General features: G+C 36.6%; 2 protein-coding genes across 4 annotated transcripts; one reads left to right on the top strand and one right to left on the bottom strand.

Moving 5' to 3' along the window:
* The first annotated feature begins 1,807 nt into the window (after window positions 1–1,807).
* On the top strand, window positions 1,808–5,499 carry LOC123869036 (non-structural maintenance of chromosomes element 1 homolog). The gene is made up of 5 exons (XM_045911767.1): window positions 1,808–2,141; window positions 2,363–2,655; window positions 3,036–3,194; window positions 3,812–3,945; window positions 4,902–5,499. Exons 1-5 carry the CDS (start codon window positions 2,039–2,041, stop codon window positions 5,083–5,085), a joined length of 873 nt encoding a protein of 290 aa, XP_045767723.1. The 5' UTR covers window positions 1,808–2,038; the 3' UTR covers window positions 5,086–5,499.
* A 41-nt stretch (window positions 5,500–5,540) lies between these two features.
* LOC123869033 lies at window positions 5,541–23,518 on the bottom strand. 3 transcript variants are annotated; one of them, XM_045911759.1, is made up of 32 exons: window positions 23,420–23,518; window positions 22,265–23,327; window positions 21,882–22,122; window positions 21,645–21,762; window positions 21,318–21,575; window positions 20,654–21,240; window positions 20,158–20,312; window positions 19,856–20,041; window positions 19,654–19,777; window positions 18,684–18,837; window positions 17,642–17,865; window positions 17,043–17,256; window positions 16,078–16,274; window positions 15,128–15,292; window positions 14,681–14,887; window positions 14,032–14,236; window positions 13,192–13,378; window positions 12,793–12,970; window positions 12,456–12,677; window positions 12,207–12,374; window positions 11,567–11,665; window positions 11,283–11,354; window positions 10,957–11,060; window positions 10,406–10,455; window positions 10,053–10,251; window positions 9,336–9,548; window positions 8,707–8,848; window positions 8,139–8,283; window positions 7,636–7,814; window positions 6,688–6,909; window positions 6,449–6,532; window positions 5,541–5,704 (listed from the first exon to the last, which is right to left on the bottom strand). In XM_045911759.1, the coding sequence occupies exons 1-32, from the start codon at window positions 23,421–23,423 to the stop codon at window positions 5,543–5,545; spliced, it is 6,528 nt and encodes a 2,175-aa protein (XP_045767715.1). In that variant the 5' UTR covers window positions 23,424–23,518; the 3' UTR covers window positions 5,541–5,542. The 3 variants fall into 3 exon arrangements, 2 of the variants coding, with proteins under 2 accessions (XP_045767715.1, XP_045767716.1); XM_045911760.1 differs by lacking the exon at window positions 12,456–12,677; XR_006796806.1 differs by lacking the exons at window positions 5,541–5,704; window positions 6,449–6,532 and adding an exon at window positions 7,978–8,041 and having other exon boundaries at window positions 6,825–6,909.
* Between the last annotated feature and the right edge of the window lie 1,396 nt (window positions 23,519–24,914).

Raw genomic sequence — 24,914 nt, 5'->3', positions numbered from 1 at the left:
TTAGTGCGGTTTAGAAAGAACATTAGGTAGCCCAGGGATAGGTATGTACCTACCTAACCTAGATTAAGTAGGGGTACGTACTACGTACCCAGTAGCGTGCACGTCATAGATGCAATAAGGCACTGCTTACCCTTACTTTTTAAAAATAATATTTCAACGAAAACATTAATTATTGCTGGTCGAGTTACAGAGTAAGATGGACGATGGTCTTCTTATTTGTATCGCAAAGTACAACTGTCGTGTAGTATCGAATGTGCAATGTGTATGCTTAAATGCATAACTACCCTGCCATGACGCAGTCGTGTGGTCTTATCGTGGTAATGTCTTGGTTCCGTCTTGTTCTTGTTTTATTCGTGTCTTGGGCTTGTTTAATTCGCGATTTGATCTTCTATATTTTGTCTTATCGTAATCGTGTTATCGCACATGTTCGCCGCGCTTTTTGAACGGAAGTCACGTGACATCTGTTGGTAATGTTTTTAGGAACGCAACCGTAGCGCCACCTCAGAAAACTATCTTCAAAAATGGCCTGCGAGAGTTCTGCTGACTTTGATTCGGTCGATCTTAGTGTGCGGATGTGTTTTATCAATCTGTTATTATTGCGCTAACTTAGTTTTTTTGCGTATCAAGCCTTAATCATGCAAGTAAGGGTCATATTTATTCATTCTTATATTTTTATTGAGTCTCACTTCTGGTACCTATGCTTATAATCGTGTCTTAGTCGTGCCTCGCTCTGCACTCATTCTGTACTCGCCTTGTCCTCGTCCTGTACTCATACTGCGATAGCCTCGCATTCATTATGCACTGGCCTTGCTTGCACCCGCTTTGCACTCGTCCTGAACTCGGCTTGCACCCGTCCTGCACCCGCCCTGTCCTTGATCTGCTCTCGTGCCATACTAATCCTGCGCCATGCACTCGCCTAGCACTGTATATTGTATGTATAGCGTTGCACTCGCCATGCTCTGCAGTTACCTACTCCCCATGCACTCATCCTGCACTATCCTTGTATTCGTCCTGCCCTCGTCTTGCACTCATCGAGCATTCGTCCTCGACCGGCCTTGGCCTTGCACTCAACCTGTCTTCGCCTTGCACTCATCCTAAACTTGGCTTGTACTTGTCATGCACTCACTCACTTTGCACTCGCCGAAGTAGAATGTGATGTAAGTAAATAAGTAAGTAAGTCATTAATAATTGTGATTAAATAGGTAATAAATTGTATGTACCTACTCAATGGAAATTATGCTCTAAAAGTGCCTTTATAAAAACCAATCGCTTACAAAAAAAATATTATAACTACGTAGGTACCTACCTAACAAAAAGAATCCTTGTGCATGCAAAGAAATAAAAAAATTAGGATATTTCATAATTGCAAATTATTCAATAATCTGTAGAAACCTAATTTCACAAAATATTCACACTAATATTATGCGAAACTTTTTAATGGCATCCTAAAATTCCCCTTACTATATCAATGTTACCCGTTTCTACAGTTGTTTATGGTTTGAACAATGTGATATTCCATTTTTTAAAGAACGAAAAGAAAGAAGAAGTAATGACAAAGTATTGACATGGACTTCGTCTGTGTTGGTGTTAGCTGGCGGGCGTGCTCTGCTTTTTTGGAGTATTTTTTTTTTGTTAAAACTGACTGGAAAGCGCTCTATGGGGGTGCCGTGTTTATGTCGGCGAGCGCTGGCACAGACGGGGTCCATACTTGTACAGTTTCCCTAACTTGTTACAAATAACTAAAAACTTGACATTGGCTAATCTTTGTGGGGCCAGACGAGAGAGAAAAATTAAGTATTGACATTGACATTTCGAGAATTCATTTGATTTGACATTTCGTCTTTCGATGATTTCCATTCAAGTACCTACCTACATATCAATTATCTATCGGTCAAAAAGCCACTAAAATAAACAACAACAACAACAAGTGAATAGGTACCTAGTGAAGAAGTGAATTTTTTGTAGTGTCTGTATGATAATAAAGGATTGAGTAGTACTTTCCATTTCAAAAAAAGCAGAAATACACTGATCATGCAAAATGAGTTACGGTGCAGTGCATAGGTTTTTTTTACGAACCATTGCAAGTCAGGGAGTACTTACTTATTCAAATGCACAAAAAATAATGGAGGAGTCTTTTCCCGGTAATAATTTAATCAACTATTAGATATCTTATTAGATTCTCAATACGTTTTCTAGCTGATGTATTTGTTGGGTAAGGTCTCAATTTACTATATTAAAGTAGGTATATTTGCTATTATTGCTGACAACCAACATTTTAGAACTTTTGAAACAACTTCCTCAGACAAGTATGATTATTATTACATTCTTAATTGATTTTATACTTAATACTTTTTTTTTTCAGAGAGAGATAATACATCAATAGAAGATCTAACCAAAGAGATAAACGAAAAAATAAGGCCATTCCAAGAAACAATAAAAATTGTCACTGATGAGGTGACCTCTGAGAAAAATGTTGTGTTCCTTTCCCTTGGATTTGACGATGCCACGAAATCTCAGAATGTGTTCTCCGCGCAAGAGCTAGATTTCTTTAGAATTCTCATTGAGCAGATCATGACAACGGAGAGTAGACAAATAACATCACAGTATGCCTTGAATTTGGTTAATAAATCTAAATTATCTAAAACTGATGCTCAAGTAAGTATAATTTATGTTGCATTACTAGTGCATTAGCTCAGATGTTCTCAAATGCTCAAGTTCTGAAATCTTTTCATAGTAAGTATTCTATACTTACATATAGAGAAAACTTAAAGAAAATGAAAACCTAGAGTCAAGTTTTTAGACAAGGAATCAAAAGCTTAATTTCCTACAATCCACTAAACCAAAGAAATCTGTACAGTGCAACATGCAGCATGCGACATGCACCGCCCGCCCTCCGACTGATAAACATGCAGGAAAAGCCAGCCACCAAGCAAGCCACACACACCACCACCATGCAGCACCACACAAATCCCAACACCACTCAATTTTTATATATGAACCTACATTTAAAACATATTTTTTCTTATATTTTCCAGAAACTACTAAAAACCTGGTGCAGAATGTATTATTTGGCAGAAATCAATTCAAACTATGCTTTAGGGATTCGAGCCATACATGAGTTTCAACATTATCTACGTGAGAATATGCCAGACACTATTCAAGAATGCTGTCTTTGCAAGGAAATTGTTTTTAGGGTTTGTTTATTTCTTTTATATCATCATAAGAAATAATCACTAAGAAATTTATTTTGATAATTACAGTGGACCCCCGGTAATCTGGCCCCTGTCTAATCAGGCACCCCCTGTAATCCGACATGTCTATTATTGAATTTATTTTTATTTATTTATTTTTTATTTGTACCAGAAAGTTGTAACAATAGAAATAAAAATCAAGAAAAAGTGGACAAAGAAGCAATTATCTCTTTCAGTGATCTCTACCCTAGACCCTTGGCAGTAGGAGAGGTTGTAAAGGGAGTAGAATAGGTACAGCAAAGATAGACAGTAATTATGAAAAAAGCTTAATAGATATTATGTTATATTATATACATTAAAATTTACTTTTGACGTACACAGTGAAGTATGATTTGTTCTTCAGAGTATGTATAACATAGAATCTTATCATTGGACTTGTAATTTGTCGGATTACAAGGTACTCTTTTGTAAAAAAATCTGGACTATAGGGGGTCTTAGGCAGTACTCTATAATCCGACAAAATCTATAGTTCAACACTGCCCTGCAAAACGTTTGTCGGATTACCGGGGGTCCACTGTAAAGGCAACATCTTTTAACATATTCATGTATTACTATTTCAGGGCTACAATTGTCCGCCATGCGGAGAAGCAATTCATATGCGGTGTTTGACAGAGTACTTGCAGAGAATAAAAAAGTGGCCATGCTGTAAAGCTGATTTTCATGAAAATCAACTGGAGACGCTCAACTGTGGCAGGTAATTCAACATTCTTATTGAATTTAACTAGATCACACAGAAATTAATAATTGACAGACTTAATTCGGTTTCCGTGAGGTTTCCAATATTTACACCACCATTTGGCGCCACTTAGGCGAGAGGTTCAATGGCCAATAAAGGTCGCATGCACTTCAGCTGCGCTTGCGTGGCGCGGCGCGGCGCGGCGTGCAAATATAGTTTATATGAGTTTGTGTGGAGCAAGCAGCTCCCGCGTCGCGCAACGCAAACCTTTAGACTTTATGTTTTGACCCCAAAACATTTATTTTCATTATACAATTACAATACAACAAATACAATGTCATACGTCAAATGCCTTTGATGCTTGATTTTCTATGTTTTCTATATGGCATCTGAACAGAATGCTAAATTGCTTAGTGCCGTAGCTTTCCCGGTAGGATGGTAAATGGCCACGGTCCAAGCCTCCTACCAGATCAGGCCAAAGTCAATTTAGAAATTATTTACCAAATTTCCCTTGCTGGGAATCTAACCAGATCGAAACTGATCGGGAATTCAACATCCTTAGTGATTTAAACTAGATTATCTAAAACTAAATTGAGAGCACTACCTAGTATTAATTCAGCCTCAGTTGGAGAGGAGGAGTTAGAAATACTTGGCATTCATAAAAACATGTAATAATGTCTAGTATTCTTTTACCACCCAGTTATTTGCTTCTCTAATCCATGTATGGAAGAGTGTGTTTGTTTGCTACGTATTTACAGATTTTGACGGAATTTGGTACAGAGATTACATCCTAAATGGAAATAAGCTACTCTTTATCCTGCAAAACTTAGAGTTACCACAGAAGTTTAAAAAACCCCAAAATTTAAATTGACGCTGATGAAATTGTTGACCTCATCTTGGCCTCTAATATAAAAAACATCAAGCAAAAAGTCATCTTAACAAATGTGTCATCATTCTAAAAAAATACGTTTCAGATTGTCTCAAACGCAACAGCTAGAAGAAAGCCAAAGGAGTACTCAAAGAACCACTCAAAGATTGAACAGCGTTGAAGAAACACTAGAAAATTCTGATGACGAGTTTGAACAAACTCTAGGAACACCTATACCGGGAGTTTCACAGAGAATTGCTAGGAAAAGGAAGAGGACGATAAGAGATTGAATTTGTTGAACACTAACTACTACAAACACCTTGTTGAATGTTAAGGTAAAAGAAACTATGTGATTTAAGTACCTATATAGCATCTATTTTTTCTTAGATTACTTAAAAGGTAAATCGCAGGCAACTTTTCACAAGAACATGCATTTTTAAACGTTAAGAAACGAAATTTCACTTGTATCACAATTTCATTGTTACTTTGCTGTAATATCGATGCTTTTAGTTAATCAAATATTTATCTACCTTTTAAGTAAAAAAAAAAAATTGTAGTGTGATTGATTATTCTGATATTTTAAAAATTGTAAACAGTTCTATAATTTCTAGATATCAGATTAATTCGTTTTTCCTTATATTTAAATAATACTGTATCAGCATTACTTTTCATAGTGCATTCGTAAATGAATAAAACTATTTTATGTAATTTAAATATTTTTATTTATCGTAATAATCTAATTATTTGCTAAATAGCTAAATAGACATTTTCAACTTTCCTCTGAACTATTTTCGCGGACGATGGATAGAAATCCAGCAAATATTTCCATTCATCCAGCTTTAAGTACACTATGTCGACTATAGTGCGTGCCCGGAAGGAAAAGTGATGTGTGACACCCACAAATAGACCCTGAAAGGAGATTTTAGGTACAGAATAATTTTATAAATACGAAAATGTCTGTTTGTCTTTTTACGATTCATCTGTTCAACCGTCTGTGACGCTGAGATAGCTTCATCCTAGGGTAGGCCATAGGTCCTTCGACTTCGTGCGCGTGGATTTAGATTTTTAAAAATCCCGTGGGATCTTGTTGATTTTCCGGGATATGACATAGCCTATGTCACTCTCCAGGTCCTTAACTATACCCATGCAAAAAATCACGTCGATCCGTTACTCCGATGCGACGTGATTGAAGGACAAACCAACAAAGAAACACACTTTCGCATTTATAATTTGGGAGTGATCTACAGGGATAACTTGAATCCCGGACATAGGAAAATAAGAGTTCCCAAGGGATTTTTAAAGACCTACATCCACGCGGACGAATTCGTAGCCCACGAATTATTATATATTAAACTAGAATCTAGATGATAGGTTAGGATAAAGCCCGGGGGCTAGCATGAAGGATCTTCTTCTTCTTCTTCTCTCTGGGCTGGTTTCCGCACTTAAACGTTTCCGTAGCATGAAGGATGTGAATATCACTTTGCGATAATGTCTGTCTGTTTCTTCGGCCGGCTCAAAGGCCCATCCGTTCAACCAATTTTTACGTTTGGTACAGAGTTATACTTCCTTTTATTGTATACTTGCTTTTATTGAAAGCCGAGAAAATGTCACTAAGATGTTCTTCAGTCACCAATTGTACATTTAAGAACATACCTGAGCTACTCCAAAACTATCTTCTGGACCTAGGATGTCATAAATGGATTCTGTTAAGTTCTGATGGACTGTTAACACTTCAACCTGTAAACACAGCACAATGTCTTAACTCATTAGTGGCAGAATATTGCTTTTTATTAAACAACCACTTGTAGCGGTCTAGAGTCTAGACTCTAGACACTTGAGAAAATCTAATCAGTACAATTAGAAATCGTTACAATTACGTAAGTATTCCTTACCTCTCCCCTATGTATAAAATAAATAGACTGATCAGCGTCACCCCTTTGAACTATATAGTTTCCGGGAAAAAACACACAATGCTTCAACCACATAGACAGCATGCGCTTGAAATCATCGTCCGCCTTCCTGAATATAAGGGATTCATGTATATGACTTCCGTAAACTGCTTGCATGACTTGACAGCGAAGTCGAAATGGTAGTTTGTAGACTAGTTTGGGCATCTGCATAGTAATTCGTTCTTTTATTATTGCTCAAGTCAGGTAATCACGAAAAAAATTATCACATTGCGATAATCGCAAATGGCCAATTGTTGATGTGCTGGATTTATGGTACATATCCGGCAGCCGGCAGGCAACTTTTAGAAAGAGATAATCGGTAAATTTCGACTTCTTAGAGCAGCTTCTCTGTCACTCATGTTTATGTGACGTTTTGTCGCTAACTTGTCAGTTTCAACGACGGAGACAACACTACGAAGGTGAAACTGCCGATTATCTCTTTCTAAGGGCCGGCGCATATGGCGGAGCGCAGCGAAGAGCATTTTTCACAGTCAAAATATTATCGACAGTGTCCTCATTGAAATAATATCTAAAATCAATTGTACGTCCGTGCGGATACTTGCGCATCCGCGCACAATCCCGCGCGTGCTCGCGCATTCTGTGGTAGAAATTCGCGTAATGTGTCACGCGATTAGAAAACTTCGCGGGCATGCTCTGCGCTGCGCTCCGCCATATGTGCGCCGGCCCTTAAGCTAGATTTGTAACCCTAAAGAAAACTTGAGAAGAAGATAATGCGCAGCTATACTCCTGTTCAGATTGCGCTACTTGTTCTGCGTGTACTATACATTATAGCAGGTAAAAGCTAGTAAGTAAATTTGTAAATCATGTTGATTTGAAGCTTATTTCATGGTTCGTCGTATTCGTTATTTATTATCATAAAAATCATGATACCTGTTTTCCCTGCTGTCTGTTCCACAATTCGCGCACATAGTCCCACATCTTGTTCATCTGATGATCGCTCAAATCTGTATCGCGCAAACCGTCCCGAAGTTCGTTAATGCCATAATCGTATGCTATACGTGATGACGAATGTGCAGTGATCATTGCTGACATTTCTGATATTAGGAGGCCTATAATGTTTTATTGCATGTATTACATCAACACAAGGAAGTTATCTTTATATGGTTATTGTAATTAAATACCAATATAAATAAGAAACTCAAGTTCTGTAGAGACACTGTTTGTGAACAGAATTTACACATGGAACAACAAGTTTAATTTGGTAAAACCAACCCAAAACAGCCAAATTTTCTAAAAACACACTCAAGGTACTCTTTCTGCACAACACCGGAGATTCCTCAGGAGATAATTGAGAATTTTCACATGCAATATTGTCAAGTGAGTGAAAAAGCAATAACATTTCAGAATAGGTTATATAAATTTCTTTGAGTTACCTGTGCAGAATTTTATAACTATGGTTATAAATACAGTTTCAATGACTTCAAAATCATTTTGGGAAGAAACATCTCCTGTTCCTGTTATGGTAAGCAAATTAAACATGTACCATAGAGATGCTATGTAGAGTGGAAAGAAGTTTTTCTGAAATAAGAAAAAGTAGGTATGTTTTAATTTTAATATAAAAGTAAAAAATAATGCTTCGAAAGCTATAGGTTGCCGCCTTATCACCAAGGATGCTTTCTATGCTAGAAATATGTCTGAAATCCACCACAAAGATTGTTTTACTTTCATAACTTGTCTTCTTCATTAACCTATAGACTCCTTTTAGTTTCATGGTAAAAGGTTCAATCTGTTAAGTTATAAAAAAGGTATACTATATCCATTGGTAGGATTCACACACATCCGTCAGTACGTATGCATCCTTACACAGCCTTGATGAGTCAAATATGCTGCGTACTTTTGGGGGTGTAACAACTTTGCCATTTTCGTGTATCACAGATTTATGGCAAAATTTAGTATCACAGATTTATGGCAAAATTTATTTGGTATACTCAAAAAACTTACCTCAGCGTAGTTTCCTCGCAAATTCAACTCTTCTTTAGATATCCAATTAGCGGATGTGCATTGAACTGGAGTGAGGCAGGACAGTTTGAAAAATAAACACGCATTCACGTGCGTTAGCAGCGATGCCCATATCGCAATTGTTCTGGAAGAATAAGTATTTTGATTGCCACTGCAGTGTCAAGTAAGGAGTTTGCTTTTTATTCAACTTGGGCGCTTGGTTACAATCATGTCCAATGGGTAGCATTGATGTGGTCTAAGTTGGAATATGCTGTTCTAGAAAATGCCTTTTTACTCTTGCTTTGTCGAGTGCTGGGACTTTGTTCCACGTCTTATCATATGCAGAATGCTATTTATTGGTTTTTGATTTTATTGTAGGTACCTATTAATTTTTAAATTGGTAGATATCTACATATTGCAAAAACATTGATGAGTTGAAAAGTAAATACATAACTATCCAACCGGCATAAGTAGGTAGCGCCTTCAATTTGTAACAGAAATGCCTACGATCTATAGCTTGACTGAAACATGGTTCGCTACTCTGAATAAAGCTATAAGTTATTGTATTCCATATTGATAAATTCCATGAGGTGGAATCCAAGAATTTTGAGTACTGGAACTTTTATACTTACGTCAATTTCAGAAATAAGTTTGCCGATCCGATATTTATTTTCCTGTGCTGTCTGTAGGTAAACAAATAAGAAATCCGGAACAGCTGTGGTGTTCGCAAATAACAGAACAACGCATGTTGCACCGACGGACGAAGTGACATTGCAAACGCTAAGTATGATATCGGTAAGTTGGCTAAAAAATCCCTTCTCCGTAGATAGACTTTAGAAAAATACCTGCGAAATATTTATCTAATTACGCAAAAACCTATGCAGGCCGAGAATATATTTAAAATTCGCCAGACGTTTGGTACTGTGTGTTTAGTCGAGTTAAATTGTAGTATTTTCTATAACCAGTTACCATACGAAAGACTCTGTCCAGATCAGACTTGAGCCAAATTAGATATTTGGATTCCAGAATTGATCCAAGAATCCTTTTTGAAAAGTACCTAGGTACTAATGAAAACAATGTAAATGGGTCCAAAGTCGACTGTCCTGCCATATTTCATCAGACAACTTAACCAGTCAATTGCAAGTAGGCGAATCAGTTGACAGTTACTAATTTCACGTAATCCACGTAAATAATCGCATGCATATCGTTAAAAATCTAGAAAGTGACATGGACTACTTTTTATTCCTCGAAAAACAAAATAAGTTCCCACGGAATGTTTTAAAACCTAAATCGACGCGTACGAAGTCTTGGTATCTATTCCATATGATAAAAAAACTTGTCTTACATACATTTGGCGCACTTTCCTTGGTTTCAAAACATAATCTCCATATCTGTTCATATATCCACTGTGTATGTCTAGGAAAGCCTTGTACAAGAAGATGATGTCGAACACTACGCACATATGGAAGAAGTAAGCGTTGGATAGAAATGCCATTTGGTACACGAGAATCATGAAGTCCACGTACGAGAGAACCATAATTAAATAATCTGTAAGTATAATAAACCCGCATTTATTACTCAGACAAAATATAACCTGCAGATTTATAAGTGAAATAAGCTGGAGTTGTTAAGCCGCCTCTATTAGTATGTATTTTAATACTCATAGGGTTATACAATACTTGAATGAAAAAACGGCATCTACCTATAAAAGTTAGCCAATTAGAATCTGGCACCACGCTGCTACGGAACCACCTGAAAACAATATATTCGTTTAGTATTTTATTTATTTATTCAGATACATGTCAGCCCTTGACTGAAATCTTACCTGGTGGTGAGTGATGATGCAGTGTAAGATGGAAGCGGGCTAATCTGGAAGGGGTATGGCAGTTTTTGTTAAAGCCATACCCCTTTTGGCTTCTACACGGCATCGTACCAGTACGTACTTAGTGCCCTTAGTGGTATGGCTTTACCGGTAGGGTGGTAACTAGCCACGGCCGAAGCCTCCTACAAGACTAGACCACAGATTTAGAAATTATAAAATTCCAGACCCGTGCTGGGAATGGAACCCGGGACTCCTGGTTCAAGTTCAAGACAACAGCGCTAGAGTCTAGAGTAGTAATCCTACTTAACCTGATCTCCAAGAAGTCGGGTATCAGATTTTTTCGGGAGATTTTCTAATTTGTAATCTCAAGGAAATTTCTCTTCCGCCAGCAAAAAAGGTAGGTACATACGAGCATAATATTAGGTAGTTACCTGTGCGGTTGAAATAATAGCCAAATGGCTGAAATATAGTCAGCGTAATCGCTCGACGTTATGGATCTTGATCCGTGAGATTCGGCAACGCTTTTGTCAGGGCTCTGAAATTTTTAACTGATAATTATTTTAGAGGATTCGTAAAGAGTTTATTAGCTTACTATATCTTTTTTATATTTTTTTATATTTTAATTATAAATAAATAAAAAAATATTTATTTATATTTATCAAACTTGTACCGTACCTACAGGGCGTTTTTGTTACATTCAGTGCCACAAAAACCACCACTTACTGGTATGGAAAATGGATAAAATTTTATCACTTACATCTAGGAATAAGTCATCTATTTCTTCTTCTTCATCCTCGTCGGCTTTATACGATGACGGATAAGTTTCTAACTAGTAACAAATTAAATTCGTATTAATTTCGAGACAGTATTTAGGTAGAAGACATAGAAGATAAGCTCCTACAGCTATAGGTACGTCAAGAAAACTTTGCAGGAGCTACATAATCTGTATTGTCCTATGCTTACTAATCAAACTTAAGATACCTATCCTATTGTATCAGATGGATAATATAATAGGAATAAAACGTTCCTTTTCCTACTTACTTCCATGCTGGATTTTTCAGACATGACCGTTGGTAAAACGTAATCTTTAGTTGTTGAATCCACAGAATATTTCACTTTTCTCAACACTGTTGGATAACTCTAAAAGCATTAAAAGACAAAATAAAATAGTATTAATATCCGTCCGGATTCACCCACGGCGAAATCTAGATATTTATTCTAAACTAGCTAATGCCCACGACTTCGTCCGCGTGGATTTACGTTTTTCAAAATCCCGCGGAAACTCTTTGGTTTTCCGGGATAAAAAGTAGCCTATGAGTTAATCCAGGGTATAAGCTATCTCCATTCCAAATTTCAGCCAAATCAGTCCAGTAGTTTTTGCGTGATTGAGTAACAAACATCCAAACATCCACACTTTCACATTTATAATATTAGTGGATTATCTAGCCATTTATGCTATAATAATATATCCTATTTTATATAGCACAAGTGCGTGCGTTAACACAAAATTACCTAGTCTAATCTCTAATCCTTCACGCCTACAGTCCAGTAGGACGGTAGCCCGACAGAACCGGAGAGAAATCAGGCGGAGTTCTGACGGTTTTACGTGCACACGGACAAACACAACCACATAAAAGTACGCCGAATCTTTGACATTTGATTTTGTTATTTTATAAATTACCTTTAATAGTGCGTAAAATTCTGCTCCATCTATATTAAGCAAATCTATATTTCTAGAAGCAACAACATTTGACATGGTTAAATATTTTGATGTGCCGCGAATATTTCCAAAAATTCCTCCCGGCCCCATACAGGCCTCAACTTCGTTAATGTTGCTGATAATATCCACCTTCAAAAATAAGGTTTAAATGAAACGTTAAAGTATCATGACTCATATAAAACCAGAATCTTAAACGAGAAATTCACTCACTTTGCCGCGGTAAATAATATACATGTTACTGGTGACCTCATTAGATCTCATCACCATGTAGCCTTTTTGAAAATATCGCTCCTTAAGTTTTTTCGCGAAAGCTCTAAAGAAAGAATACTCCACATCTTCAAATAACGGTATTTCTCTTAAGGTATTTTCGTACATGTATAAAACTGCGTCTTCGTTTAAATTGGCATGTAGTTTTCCCAAAATTTTTTGATGCTTAATATGGAGAAGACTGGTTTTAATAAACTTTTCGAGCGTAATGGTTGAAATGATATCAGGCTTTAAGTGAAAGATTGGGTACGATACAAGTTACAACATAATATTAACTTACCGACCAGCCACCGGTTCTTTTCCATTGATATTTCCAGTACTCAGTGACAGACTTTTTCAACAGATATGGTACCTTCTCCCGATTTAAAAATAGCTCTAAATGCTTCAAATTCTCCTGGAATGTAGTAACCACTTGATCGGCCATCGCTTTTAATGACGCTATACGTGCGTACACGTATCTGAAAATAATAATAATTGCTATTAAGTTAGTGTCGTATTTTTATTTACAACATTATAATTCAAGACAAGATAAAAAAAAACTTCCAAAATGGTTTCCACCAAAAAAGCTCACGCCCAGTTCACCTTCCTAAAATATTGTTCGTTTCTTCAGACAAGTTTTCTGAATTCTAATCAACCGAAGTCCAATTTAGGATTACGAGTGACGAATAAAATCACCCACCCAAAAAACAAAACTCCATGTATGTTGATGCAAATTGAGAGTATCATGTGGGCAGTGTCTTGGGCCGTGATATCACCAAAGCCTGCGCCTGTGAAACTCGCAGCTGACCAATAGTAAGCCAGCAAATATACTTTGCTTGGAGTTAGGTGATTGTCTGTAAATATTTTCCTGCCATCTATCCACGAACCTGGTACGAAAGTAAATTAATTGTAATGAAGAAGTGGAATTCATACATCTAACTATATCTATACTAAAAAGTAGCTAAACGTTCAAGGCATCTCAGGTCACTTAACATCCAGTCATCATCATCGTCAACCGATAGACGTCCACATACATAGGTCTCTTTTAGACACGCATTGCACCACCTGAATCCAGCGGTACGCTGCAAGTTTGATGTCGTTTGTCCACCTAGTGGCGGTCTACCAACGCTGCGCTTTCCTGTGCGAGGTTGCCATTCTAAAACCTTGGGACCCAAATGTCTAGCGGTTTTGTGAACTAAGCGCCCTGCTCATTGCCACTTCAGCTTTGCAACTTGTGGAATTGTGTCGGTTTCTCTGGTTAACCTATGGATCTTCTTATTTCTGATTTGATCAGGTAGAGAAGCTCCAAGCATCAGGTCTCTCCATCGTCCCTGAGTGACTCTAAGCCTTCTTATGAGGCCCGTAGTAAGCGACCATGTCTCCGATCTATACGTCATCACAGCTGGCGACACGCACAGTTTGAAGACTTTGGTCTTCAAGCTTAGAGAAAGTTAGAAGCTGAGAGAAGATCCCTGAATTCAGAATTTTATAAGTCAAGTAATACCTGAAACTTAAAATATTTTACTGGAAGAAAACATACCTTCCTTACAAATCATATTTCCTCTTAAGTTATACGTTGTCTTCATGTACGGCCCAGCTAAGGACAATTTTTCAACTTTCTTGGCAAAATCATCATAATCATAAGCAACTACATATCTACATGTCATTGTTATTAATATCGATGTGTAGAGATTTAAGAAGAACAGGGTTAGTAGTAAGAATTGCACTACGCTCATCAGGTATGCCTGAAACCAAAAGTATCAGACAAATTTTATTTAACAACTAGCTGACGCCCGCGACTTCGTCCGCGTGCATTTAGGTTTTTCGAACTCCCGTGGGAACTCTTTGATTTTCCGGGATAAAAAGTAGCCTATGTGTTAATCCAGGATATTATCTATCTCCATTCTGAATTTCAGCCGAATCCGTCCAGTGGTTTTCGCGTGAAGGAGTAACAAACATACCCACACACACACATACAAACTTTCGCCTTTATAATATTATTAAGTGTGATATCCCTTCAAGACCTATGGTCCATTCAAGGATCCGTGTATCGTTAGGCAACCGTGTTTTATCCTCGGCATCACTATTTTGCTTTATATAATGTTGATAGTGTAGTGTACCTAGCACATGACTGCACAAAAAAAAATTGTAATGACTGTAAAATATAGAAATGACGAAGTATTACAAACCCTTTTCAATGCAGCGATCGACTCTGCCCAAAATGCCGCGTAAAGTTTATAAATTTGCAATACGTTAACCATTCTAATAATACAATGGTACATGTGGATATTAATTTGATGGTCCTCCGGAGTATGATTTTCGTCGTGCTTTGGGACGAACAGTTTCCATACGGCGTACCATGGGAAACATGTCAGAAGATCTACTATGAATGTCCTCTGAAATTGGAAATATTATGAGAAACAAGCGGAGAAGTTGAGATATTGAAGTGTTAAATCTTGAATTTTGTAAAGTAAAAGTGACGAGTGCTTTCAAAAATAAGTGAGACCTAATGGATATAAACAGGTAACTTACTTTGGCAATTTATAAAAATGTATCAAGAAAAAAAAATGTGGAAATCTGGTCGCTGTGAATAAGCCTATAGCTCTAAAGTAGATACTTATCTAACGTTATCTTACCCTCAAATAATTTCTTGCCGTTAAGTATGGGTGATAGATAAGCTGATTTTTGGGGCCATAAAATGCAACGTGAAGCATCAAATACAAATCTACGTAACAAAAACACTCCAAAAATATTACTGCAATATTGAAACGGTTGCACGTTGGAGCTGTGGCTATGACAATCTGAAAAATATATTTAACTAGATGATGCCCGCGACTTCGTACGCGTGGATTGAGCTTTATTTAAAAAAAATCCTATGGGAACTCTGCTTTTCCGGGATAAAAAGTTGCCTATGTTCTTCCGCGGGGTGTAAGCTAACTTTGTACCTTTCACCAAAATCGATTAAACTGTTGGGCCGCAAAAAGGTAGCAGACAGACAGACAGACACACTTTCGCATTTATAATATTAGTACGGATATGGATTTGTTTATTTGGATTTTTATAACTTTGTGTCATTTTGTATTTTCTAGTACCGCATTGCTTATTAACTGATACTATTGTATCTCTTTATTGACCAAGCGAAGCGAGGTCACCGAATCTACTTGGATGAATTTGCATTTGTGCTTCCGTCTATCAGAGCCTTCATGATGGCGATAATGAATGATGCCATGACTTCTAAATGAATGTAAGCGCAGTTTTGGAAGTTGGGGGTCTTCCAATCAGGTGCGTAGACGATATCAAGTCGCAGGGAACCTCTGGATTTAGACGGCACAAAATCGTGGCGTGTAAAAGTCTCTTTGCTGACTTTTTCCCAGCGAGAGAGAGAGAGCTTGCCTGATTCTTCCTGGAAAACACCTTTTGCCAAAGCTTTACAAATTGTTTGATGCCGACGACACGACAAGTTGAAATAGGTAGATCCCGAACTTATATAGGACGCAAGCTCCTTGACTGTCAGAGTATTATTAGATTACAAAATTTTGTTATGACGTTAAAGTTACCAAAATAATGGACTTGACCAGCGACTTACCGGAATCAGCAAACTCAGTAGATAAGCCGCACATACTCTTAAGATGGCCCAGGTTTTAAGAAACACGCCATCAGGCTTGATTGCTATCGGCATCAGCAGATACGGAGACAAATGGTTAAACACATTGAACTGTTTGTATGATTTTATATAGTTCTCCTTCTTTTTTCTATAATACTCCAGAACGTTTATGAAGGAATCTATCAATTTGAGAAATAGAAACAACAATGTGAAATTTATTATAAACTATTATTTAAAACCTGGCATGGGTTGCAATGCGATTCGCGCGTCACCGAACGCATAGGTAACGAACAGACAGACACACATAATTTTTTTATTATACTGCACTAGCTGATCCATTCGGCTTGGCTCGGGTGGAATGCAACATATAATATATACCTACATAATAACCTATGTCCACAGTCCAACTGGAATAATGTATCTTTCAAATGGTGAAAGGTTTTTTATACTTATACTTATGTGCAGTGGTTATGGAGATTACTCTTTACCTCTTTAAGTTTAGATTTAGTTAAACTAAATTATTTATTAGGTACTAGAGGATGCCCGCGACTTCGTCCGCGTGGATTTAGATTTTTATAGATCCCGTGGGAACTGTTTGATTTTCCGGGATAAAAGTTGCATATTTCCATTACAGGGACGCAAGCTACTTCGGTACTAAATTTCATACAAATCGGTTAAGTAGATGGGTCATTAGAAATCCCGCGGGAACTCTTTGATTTTCCGGGACAAAAAGTAGCCTATGTCCGTTCCCTGGGATATAAGCTAACCCTGTACCAAATTTCGTCAGAATCGGCCCAACAGTGTAACACTGTTGGGCCGTGAAAAGGTAGCAGACAGACAGACAAACAGACACACTTTCGCATTTATAATATTAGTATGGATTAGTATTAGTATGGATTAGACAGAAATCGCTAAGAAACATTTTGCATGTTAAAAATTCCGCTTACCATTCAAAAAATCCTGCAGGATGTTCGTTATCTTTTTTTTATTTTGTTTAGCCGTCAAGACGTTGTAATGTTTCAAATAAGCGTCTGTGTTTTGAGATTTCGCGATTTGCTCTATTTTCTTTAACTCTTCCGGTAAAAGTAATCCGTCATGTTCTCTCATATCCGGGAACAGATTCAAAGCTGATGTGTAAGCAAAATGGCTGATGCTTATCAGCTGAAAGAGAAAACGTTTAGTTAATTTCTTAAAATCAGAAAATAATTATGTACTTACTTTATTTATGAAAAAAAAAACCTTATTTGTGTTAAATTTTATCTTAAATACTTAGATGATACCTGCACTTCGCCTGCGTGGATAAAGGTTTTATAATCCCGTGGGAACTCTTTGATTTTCCGTGATAAAAAAAACGGGCCGAGTTGAGAACCACTTCCTTTTTGGAAGTCAGAAAAATACACACACACATACAAACTTTCGCCCTTATAATTATAGTAGTGTGATATTCCATAAAAGTGCTTTTGACAAAGTTAAAAGGTTAATTATTCTCACACGCACCGATCTCATCTAACAGATGTTAATGCGCATCGAATTAATGATCACTTACTTTGCAATGTGTCAGAGTAATTACAGTGCTGACAGCCGGCACGCCGTACAACAACACCAATAAACCCAAATGGTTGCCGGGGCCAATGACACGTTCCCTCTTAGTTTCTCTCATCTCCTTACAAGTCACCAAACAATAACCGCTTTCAATTATATACAGATCTCTTGTACCGGTCCCGCCGTAGTATACTATCTCTCCTGGTGGTAGAATTATGTCTCTGGCAGCTGTGGTAATAATATTATTTCTTCATTTTAATATAAGTAATTTAAAGTGTTCAATCCGCCAATTTTTGGCTTGCTTCTCCTCCCCAGAGTAATTAATTGTCACCATTAGATATGTCACTATTATTGGTATTCAAAAAGTGTTTTAGGTACCCACTTTGATTTTGTTTAGAGCCGAGATTTACTAAAAACTAGCCATCTTTTGCAATCCCAGTATTTATTCCCGAATCCAGATGTCATCTAAATCTAAATATACCTATCTATATAAAAAGAAAAGCCGACTGACTGATCTATCAACGCGCATCTCAAACTACGGGACGGATCGGGCTGAAGTTCGGCATGCAGATAGCTATTATGACGTAGACACCCGTTAAGAAAGAATTTTTGAAAATTCAACCCCTAAGGAGGTAAAATAGGGGTTTGAAATTTGTGTAGTCCACGCGGCTGAAGTCGCGGGAACAAGCTAGTTCTAAACATTCCTAATTGTCTTCTTAGATCGAATGCTAGGAACTTAATATTATGTTATTTCTTTTGAAACTTGTCAATACTCAACACTGATATATTTAAAACGTCCTTTAAATACAATAGGTACAATAAAAGTGTAATTTAAATCATTGTCAGGACCAAGACATTTTATAAAAGGCTCGCAGAAAATCTGTTACATACATAAATACCTACGTACGATCCGTTTTGGAACTAGCGGTAATTGTCTTGGCAGACGCGAGCATTATTGTCACAATTAGGTCGTGCGTGTAAAACGTTTTACACCCTAATAATTACATTACCCAAGATAGAAGTCTCATTCATAAATATGTACATACTTTCGGTTAGCGTATGAATGTAAGCTTTATTTTTCACTTGAAAGAACCTAATTGACGTCAGCGTTTTAAATCGCGCCTGATGAAGCACTTTTTTTCGTAGCTCTGAAGGCACTACAGTTCTCTCAAGCCAATTTTCACCAGTGAGTTCAACGCCCTGTAAAAAATCCATATCCATCCATACTTATTATTATAAATGCGAAAGTGTGTCTGTCTGTCTGTCTGCTATCTTTTCACGTCCCAACAGTGTAACCGATTCTGATAAAATTTGGTTCTGGGTTAGCTTATATCCCGGGGACGGACATAGGCTAGTTTTTATCCCGGAAAATCAAAGAGTTCGCGCGGGATTTCTAAAGACCCATCCACTTAACTGATTTGTATGAAAGGTACAGAAGTAGTAGTGGTGGCGTCCCTGTAATAGAAATAGGCAACTTTTTATCCCGGAAAATCAAACAGTTCCCACGGGATCTATAAAAATCTAAATCCACGCGGGCGAAGTCGCGGGCATCCTCTAGTTAAGTTATATTTTCAACTGCAAATGTTTCTGCAAATTATATTTTGAAACTAGATGTTGCCGCGACTTCATCCGCGTGGATATACTTAGGTTTTTCAAAAATCCCGGTCGAACTCTTTGATTTTCTACAATAAAAAAAGCCTATGCCCGTCTCCAGGATGCAAGCTTTTTCTGTACCAAATAGGTTATGCCCATAACTTCTCTCACATGGATTTAGGTTTTTAAAAACCCCAGGGGAACTCCGGGACCAAAAGTAGCCTTGGTCCGTCCCTGAGATGTAAACTAACTCTGTAACAAATGTCAAAATCGTTTAAACGGATGCACCGTGAAAAACTAGCAGACATACAGACAGACACTTTCGCATTTATAATATTAGTACCTAGGTATCGATTGATCGTACGAATATCTACTTTACTTTGGTTTCAATATTATGTAATAAAAATTATTTCAGGCTATTACCGCATTATATTGCCATTGCAACTCATAAAAAGACATGATTCTCGATTTTATCGCCGGATGCATTTTGTTTTCTTTCATAAATCTGTCAATAGTTATAATAACTTCCAAAAAAGCTGTCTTGGTCCTGAAAATTTATATCAAACGATGATGGTGAATGATGGATGTTCGCGAAATATCTGTTACCCATTACTGGTTTACGTACCTAGACCAATGAGTCACAACAGCTGAAAATTCAGATACGCAATATCCAGTAAGCAAGACTCCGTATAAACTGAGAAATGCTATGAATCCCATATCAAATTGATCACCAGGAGTAAAATCGCCGTAGCCAACTAATAATAATGTTGTAGTAGCGAAATATGTCGCGGTTAATATATGATATTTTGTTCTGAAATAAAGAAGTTTTAAGTATAATTAATTCTGGGAGTTTACCGAACTCAAGTCTGGCACGATAATTTTAGAAGACATCAACATGTTTTATTAGCAAGTCTAGTAGGTACATACTTGCTCGATGTCATACCGCTTCTTTGATCTTCCCAGGTCAAAGCCCGAGCGAACCACGAATTTTGGGAACATCTAATCACAAAACACGATTCCATGTATAAAATGACGCCAGACCAGTAGCATATAAATCCGATATAAACACAATACTTGACAATCTATAAAAATATAGTTTTTAAGTTTCATGTAAACCTAATAAGTGTCTATCTGGGTACCTACTTTAATTTAAAATAAGTATAAAAAGGAAACAGACCAATTGTGTATGTCGCCAGTAGGGTTCCTCAGTAATGTTCATAATAAAGAACGTCTTACCGTGAACCAAAAATAAGAAAAACAATTATTAGAAATAAAGTTATTTTTTATGTTTTTTGTCTTAAATCACTGCGATACAAAATATTATGGACTGACAGACAGACGGATGGACTGGAAAAACTCTTAAGGGTTTCTACTTTCTAGTTTTAATAGGGAACCCTAATAAAAAAAGAATTGAAAACAACACCTTTACTATTATTGTATTTGCAAGTAATTTCCTTTCCAAATTATCAAAAAAGCTTGATAATCTCCACACTAAGCAAAGTTTAGTGCCTTTACACAAATAAAACAAATGATTCCTGTAATTGTCTAGATACGAAGCATTAGTGTGTATTGTGACAATGTATTCAAAAGGAATTATGGCAAACACATCCATATAAAATCCGAGAGTGTACATTCTATAATTTAGTATACTTAAAAAACTTTTAATATATTTCTTTTTAGTCTTCACAGCAGTGATGGTAGTAATGAACACATTTAAGATCAAAGAAATCGTAATGATAATTTCTACATAGAAGAATATGCCTCCTGGAAATTCTCTTTCGAAACCAATAAAATAAGGGTAAAGGAGGCACACGTAGAAAACAATGCAAAGCATGTATAATTGCCAATATTTAACGAGGTGACAATCTGATTCCAATATCCAAGGAAAATCTGAGTTCAAACAGGTGAATTTACTGATCCGCTTCTTGACATGTTCCGATAAAATGTACAGATCTAAACAGTTTTCATCCAATTCATCGTCTCGTGTAAAATTATCTACGTCACTTAAACCTGAAAACAATGATCATTGATTGGTATAAATTGATTGGTATAAGTAGTAAGTTGGCAAAAAGCATTTCAACGATTACCTTGAATGTAACGTAATTTGTCCTTTAAGCATTTAATGCTGCTCTTTTTTCTGTCTTTAGAAGCATAAATATTGAGTGATAATAATTGACTGTCGTTTCCCTGCTTTTGTTTTCTACAGTGGCTTCGATAAATTCTTTCGTTAATTTCTTTACGTATCTTGGCAACTAAATCAGGATAAGTTATCATCAACCTAATAAAGTCGGTTTTATTGAGCACTTGGCATTCTACATACGTCGCTGCTTTAACTGTACATCGAGCTGTAAGTGAAGTTTTTGATAATTCCTGTCAAATAAGATGAATAATGTTTTTATTAGTAACATGCTTACCTGGAATGTTATACACCAGTGAGATTTCCCCAAAACATGTGCCCTTTGCAAAAGATATCATTGGACTTTCATCATCCTCATCGGATAATAGTTCTAAGACGCCGTTCGTGACACAAATCTTTGTTGAATAAAAACAAAAGATACATAAATCTCGGTATAGCACTTGTATTGGTATTTATTATTAGCTACTCAATGAGCAATGTGTAAATATTTAACAATGCAGAAATATATTATTACCATAATAGTCTTGTTTTGATTATGATTATAAACAATGTCGCCAGGTAAATAAAACTGGTGAGTCATTGTGACAGATAGTCTTCTAAGGAATGCTTCCGGAAGTTTTCTGAATATCAAAGAACTGTAGAGGGGTACCGCATTGAGATCATAACAAATTTCCATTTGTAACGGAGCAGGTAACAGTTTCATGAGCTTGGGTTTAAACACGCCAGATTTCTGGTACCAAAGATCCTCGTAATATCTTAAACAAAAGGATATTTGAATTACTTAGAAATTTCCTTAAATGTAGGTAAACACTTTCATAAAAAAATTATAAAAAGGATACTTTGTTTTATAGTAAAGCCATCTAATTCCTTTGCTCATTTGTTAAATTAGATACGCACCTTATTATACGCTTTGTCGTGTCAGGATCCATTTTAATCAACGACAAGTGATTTTGTATTTTCTTCAATTGCCGCACATACTTTGCCCGTCTAGTCGTTATGGTTATAAATAGTGATGTCAGAGAACCAACGAATACTACTGTCGTTAATAGAAATCCTAATAAAACCGCAACTGCAGCTATTATTCTTTCATACGTATTTACTGGGTATATATCGCCGAATGCGTTTGTCGTAAAAAATAATACAGACCAATAAGCTCCGACAAAGTACCAATCAAACGTTGTCTCAGTAGGAAGTTTCACAGTAGCGACTGACCAGGATGATCGTATTTCGTGTATATCAAAGCTTTTATGTGCAAGCAAATACCATATACAAGTCCAAGTATGCACCGATAGTAAGAACAGTGTCAGGTATTGTGCCAAAAACGTTGTCCATTGATTTGTGCCAGCTTGCGACGATTTACTATAGGAGTACTCAATTATCCTATATACACGTGCAGTTGCCATTATAGGAGCAATTGCGTGGAAACTAAATGGTGTGTATTCTTGAGGTTTCATCAAATACATGAAGGAATATGGTAATGACAAAACAGCGTCCAGTATTACACGTTTTGTGTCTGGTTCCACTAAATTTAATGTTTTTCGCCACCGTTCAAAAACTTTCAATCCGAAAACGAAGGTTACGTCAATTGTGAAGACAACATTTAAAAAGACAACAAGCATGATTAACCAGAAGGTCCTTTCGTCGGGTTTGCTAAACGTATAGAGACTGGTTTCTAAGAAGTATGCAAAGAAGATGGTCGTTAAAATAAACAGATTCCACATAGGGTTCGTATAAATTAAGAGCACGTAACGGAGCCTGTTGCTGTGAAAGTCGGATCTGGGTTCTTGAAGTATAGCATAAGTTTTCTGACGCTGTTTCTCGTCAACTTCAATTAGTATGTTATGCGATTGTACTTCTGAGAAGCGTCCGATTGATACCGGATTGATAAATACATCAGGTTTGTCTTTTTTGTGTCTAAACTTATATATCATATTCAAACTTGAGTTATCGTCATTTTTCTCTGAAAAAAAAAATGCAATAAAATATAGGTAAGTACATACTTGTTGTATAATGTTCAAAGAATTTTTTGGTAATTTTATGGACGATACTCACGCATTATTTATCCTTTTACTATCCTCGCGTTTGAATAACTTCTTTTCACTTGTAACAACAAAGGGAACTGCAATGTAAAGACATGTGATAATGAAAATCTAGTGGGCGCCTATTTATCAATATTGATTTTATAAACTAGTAGGTTTCGTGGGAAAAAGCTATGGATATCAACATCATCGTAAAGGTTATTGCGTTATCTTTGTTTCATTCCACTAACGGAATCCATTCAGGGACTAGAAACATCTTTATAGATTTTTTTAAGAATCTTCTGTTTAGTACGGGGGGACGGAAGGGGAGGAATACGATTGCAGCAAAGTGAACTTATTGTTGTTAAGCTTTCCGACAAAATTTCTGTAGTCGGCTGCATATGTCTGAAAATCCAATTTTTCAAAGCAGCGATTTCAATGGTTGACTTAACACATTCTTGACATACTTACTTAGGTTTTTTTAGAATCATAAGGGGAAACGATAGGTGCATGACCTTTAGGATGGCAGTAAAGTTAACTAATGGTTCCATATTTCCGACATTTTGTATATTGCTCGATCAAGTTTCGATGACACTACCAAACATGAAATGTTTTGCACAGAGTTGTCTGATAATGACGCAATGTTTTCCTCGTTCGAGCCGTAGGCAGAAAGCCGGACACACAAGATCTAAGACGCAAAATGTGCACACGGCACCGCAGCCTACATAAGGAGCGTAAAAACGCTTTCAAGTTTTGATTTATATGCCCTAAAGTCATAAAGAATTGCAACACTTTTTTTTTTGTATTCAGATTTGAGCTATCAAAATGTTTTCATAAGTAATCTAAAAGGCTGACTGACTTGCCTTGCCAAGCCGAAAAGCAAACACAATTTGCAGTTGCCCTTTTTAACGTAGACATTACGGAGATTGAAACTGTTGAAAGCATTGAAAGCCTAAATGACCATATTACTGAAATTATACATTCCTAATAAAAATAAAAATATCTTTACTCTATGATAGAGATCAATTTACATAATATTATTTTGTTTTCATGTAAAATTATTATGATCTCTTATTCAGAAATGTTCCAACATCTAAGGCTCTACACACGTCTAGAAACTTAAGATCTTTGTACCTAGATTTTAAAAACCTAAATCCAATGTTCTAAATATGAGAAATTTTCAGAATTTACTATCAATGATATTTAAGTTTATTCAAGCTTTAACTACCTATCTCCTATCTTAGCTTATCGCTCTCAACGCGACGGTGAAAGTTTATGCCAACTACTGGATTCGAAGTTGTTTTTCTGATCAGTTTGCTTAGTATGAGTTTTTACATCCCCGACGATCACTCGACGTTGATAGAAACACACTAACGTCAAAGTAAAAGGGGCCTTAATATTCTTGTTTTAAAGTCAAAAATCCAGTACAACTGATTTCAAATTCGCAACGTTTTCGCTTAGAGCGCTGACTGTAAATCTATGGACAAATTGAGTTTTAAATCAAGACTGTCAAGTTCCATTTTACTTTA

Source organism: Maniola jurtina, chromosome 10, assembly GCF_905333055.1.
Source record: "Maniola jurtina chromosome 10, ilManJurt1.1, whole genome shotgun sequence".
Taxonomy (NCBI): Eukaryota; Metazoa; Arthropoda; class Insecta; order Lepidoptera; family Nymphalidae; genus Maniola; species Maniola jurtina.
The sequence above is the reverse complement of the archived record's forward strand: the minus strand, read 5'-3'. Positions and strand labels throughout refer to the sequence as shown.

Excerpts from the sequence above, each read along its gene's own strand:
- LOC123869036 (XM_045911767.1), top strand. The coding sequence starts at position 2,039 with ATGAGTTACGGTGCAGTGCATAGGTTTTTTTTACGAACCATTGCAAGT. Across the intron at positions 2,656-3,035 it reads TATCTAAAACTGATGCTCAA|AAACTACTAAAAACCTGGTG; the intron begins GTAAGTATAATT and ends TATATTTTCCAG. Across the intron at positions 3,946-4,901 it reads GAGACGCTCAACTGTGGCAG|ATTGTCTCAAACGCAACAGC; the intron begins GTAATTCAACAT and ends AATACGTTTCAG.
- LOC123869033 (XM_045911759.1), bottom strand. Across the intron at positions 12,678-12,792 it reads AAAGAACCGGTGGCTGGTCG|CATCAAAAAATTTTGGGAAA; the intron begins GTAAGTTAATAT and ends CTCCATATTAAG. Across the intron at positions 11,666-12,206 it reads AATTTTACGCACTATTAAAG|AGTTATCCAACAGTGTTGAG; the intron begins GTAATTTATAAA and ends TAATGCTTTTAG.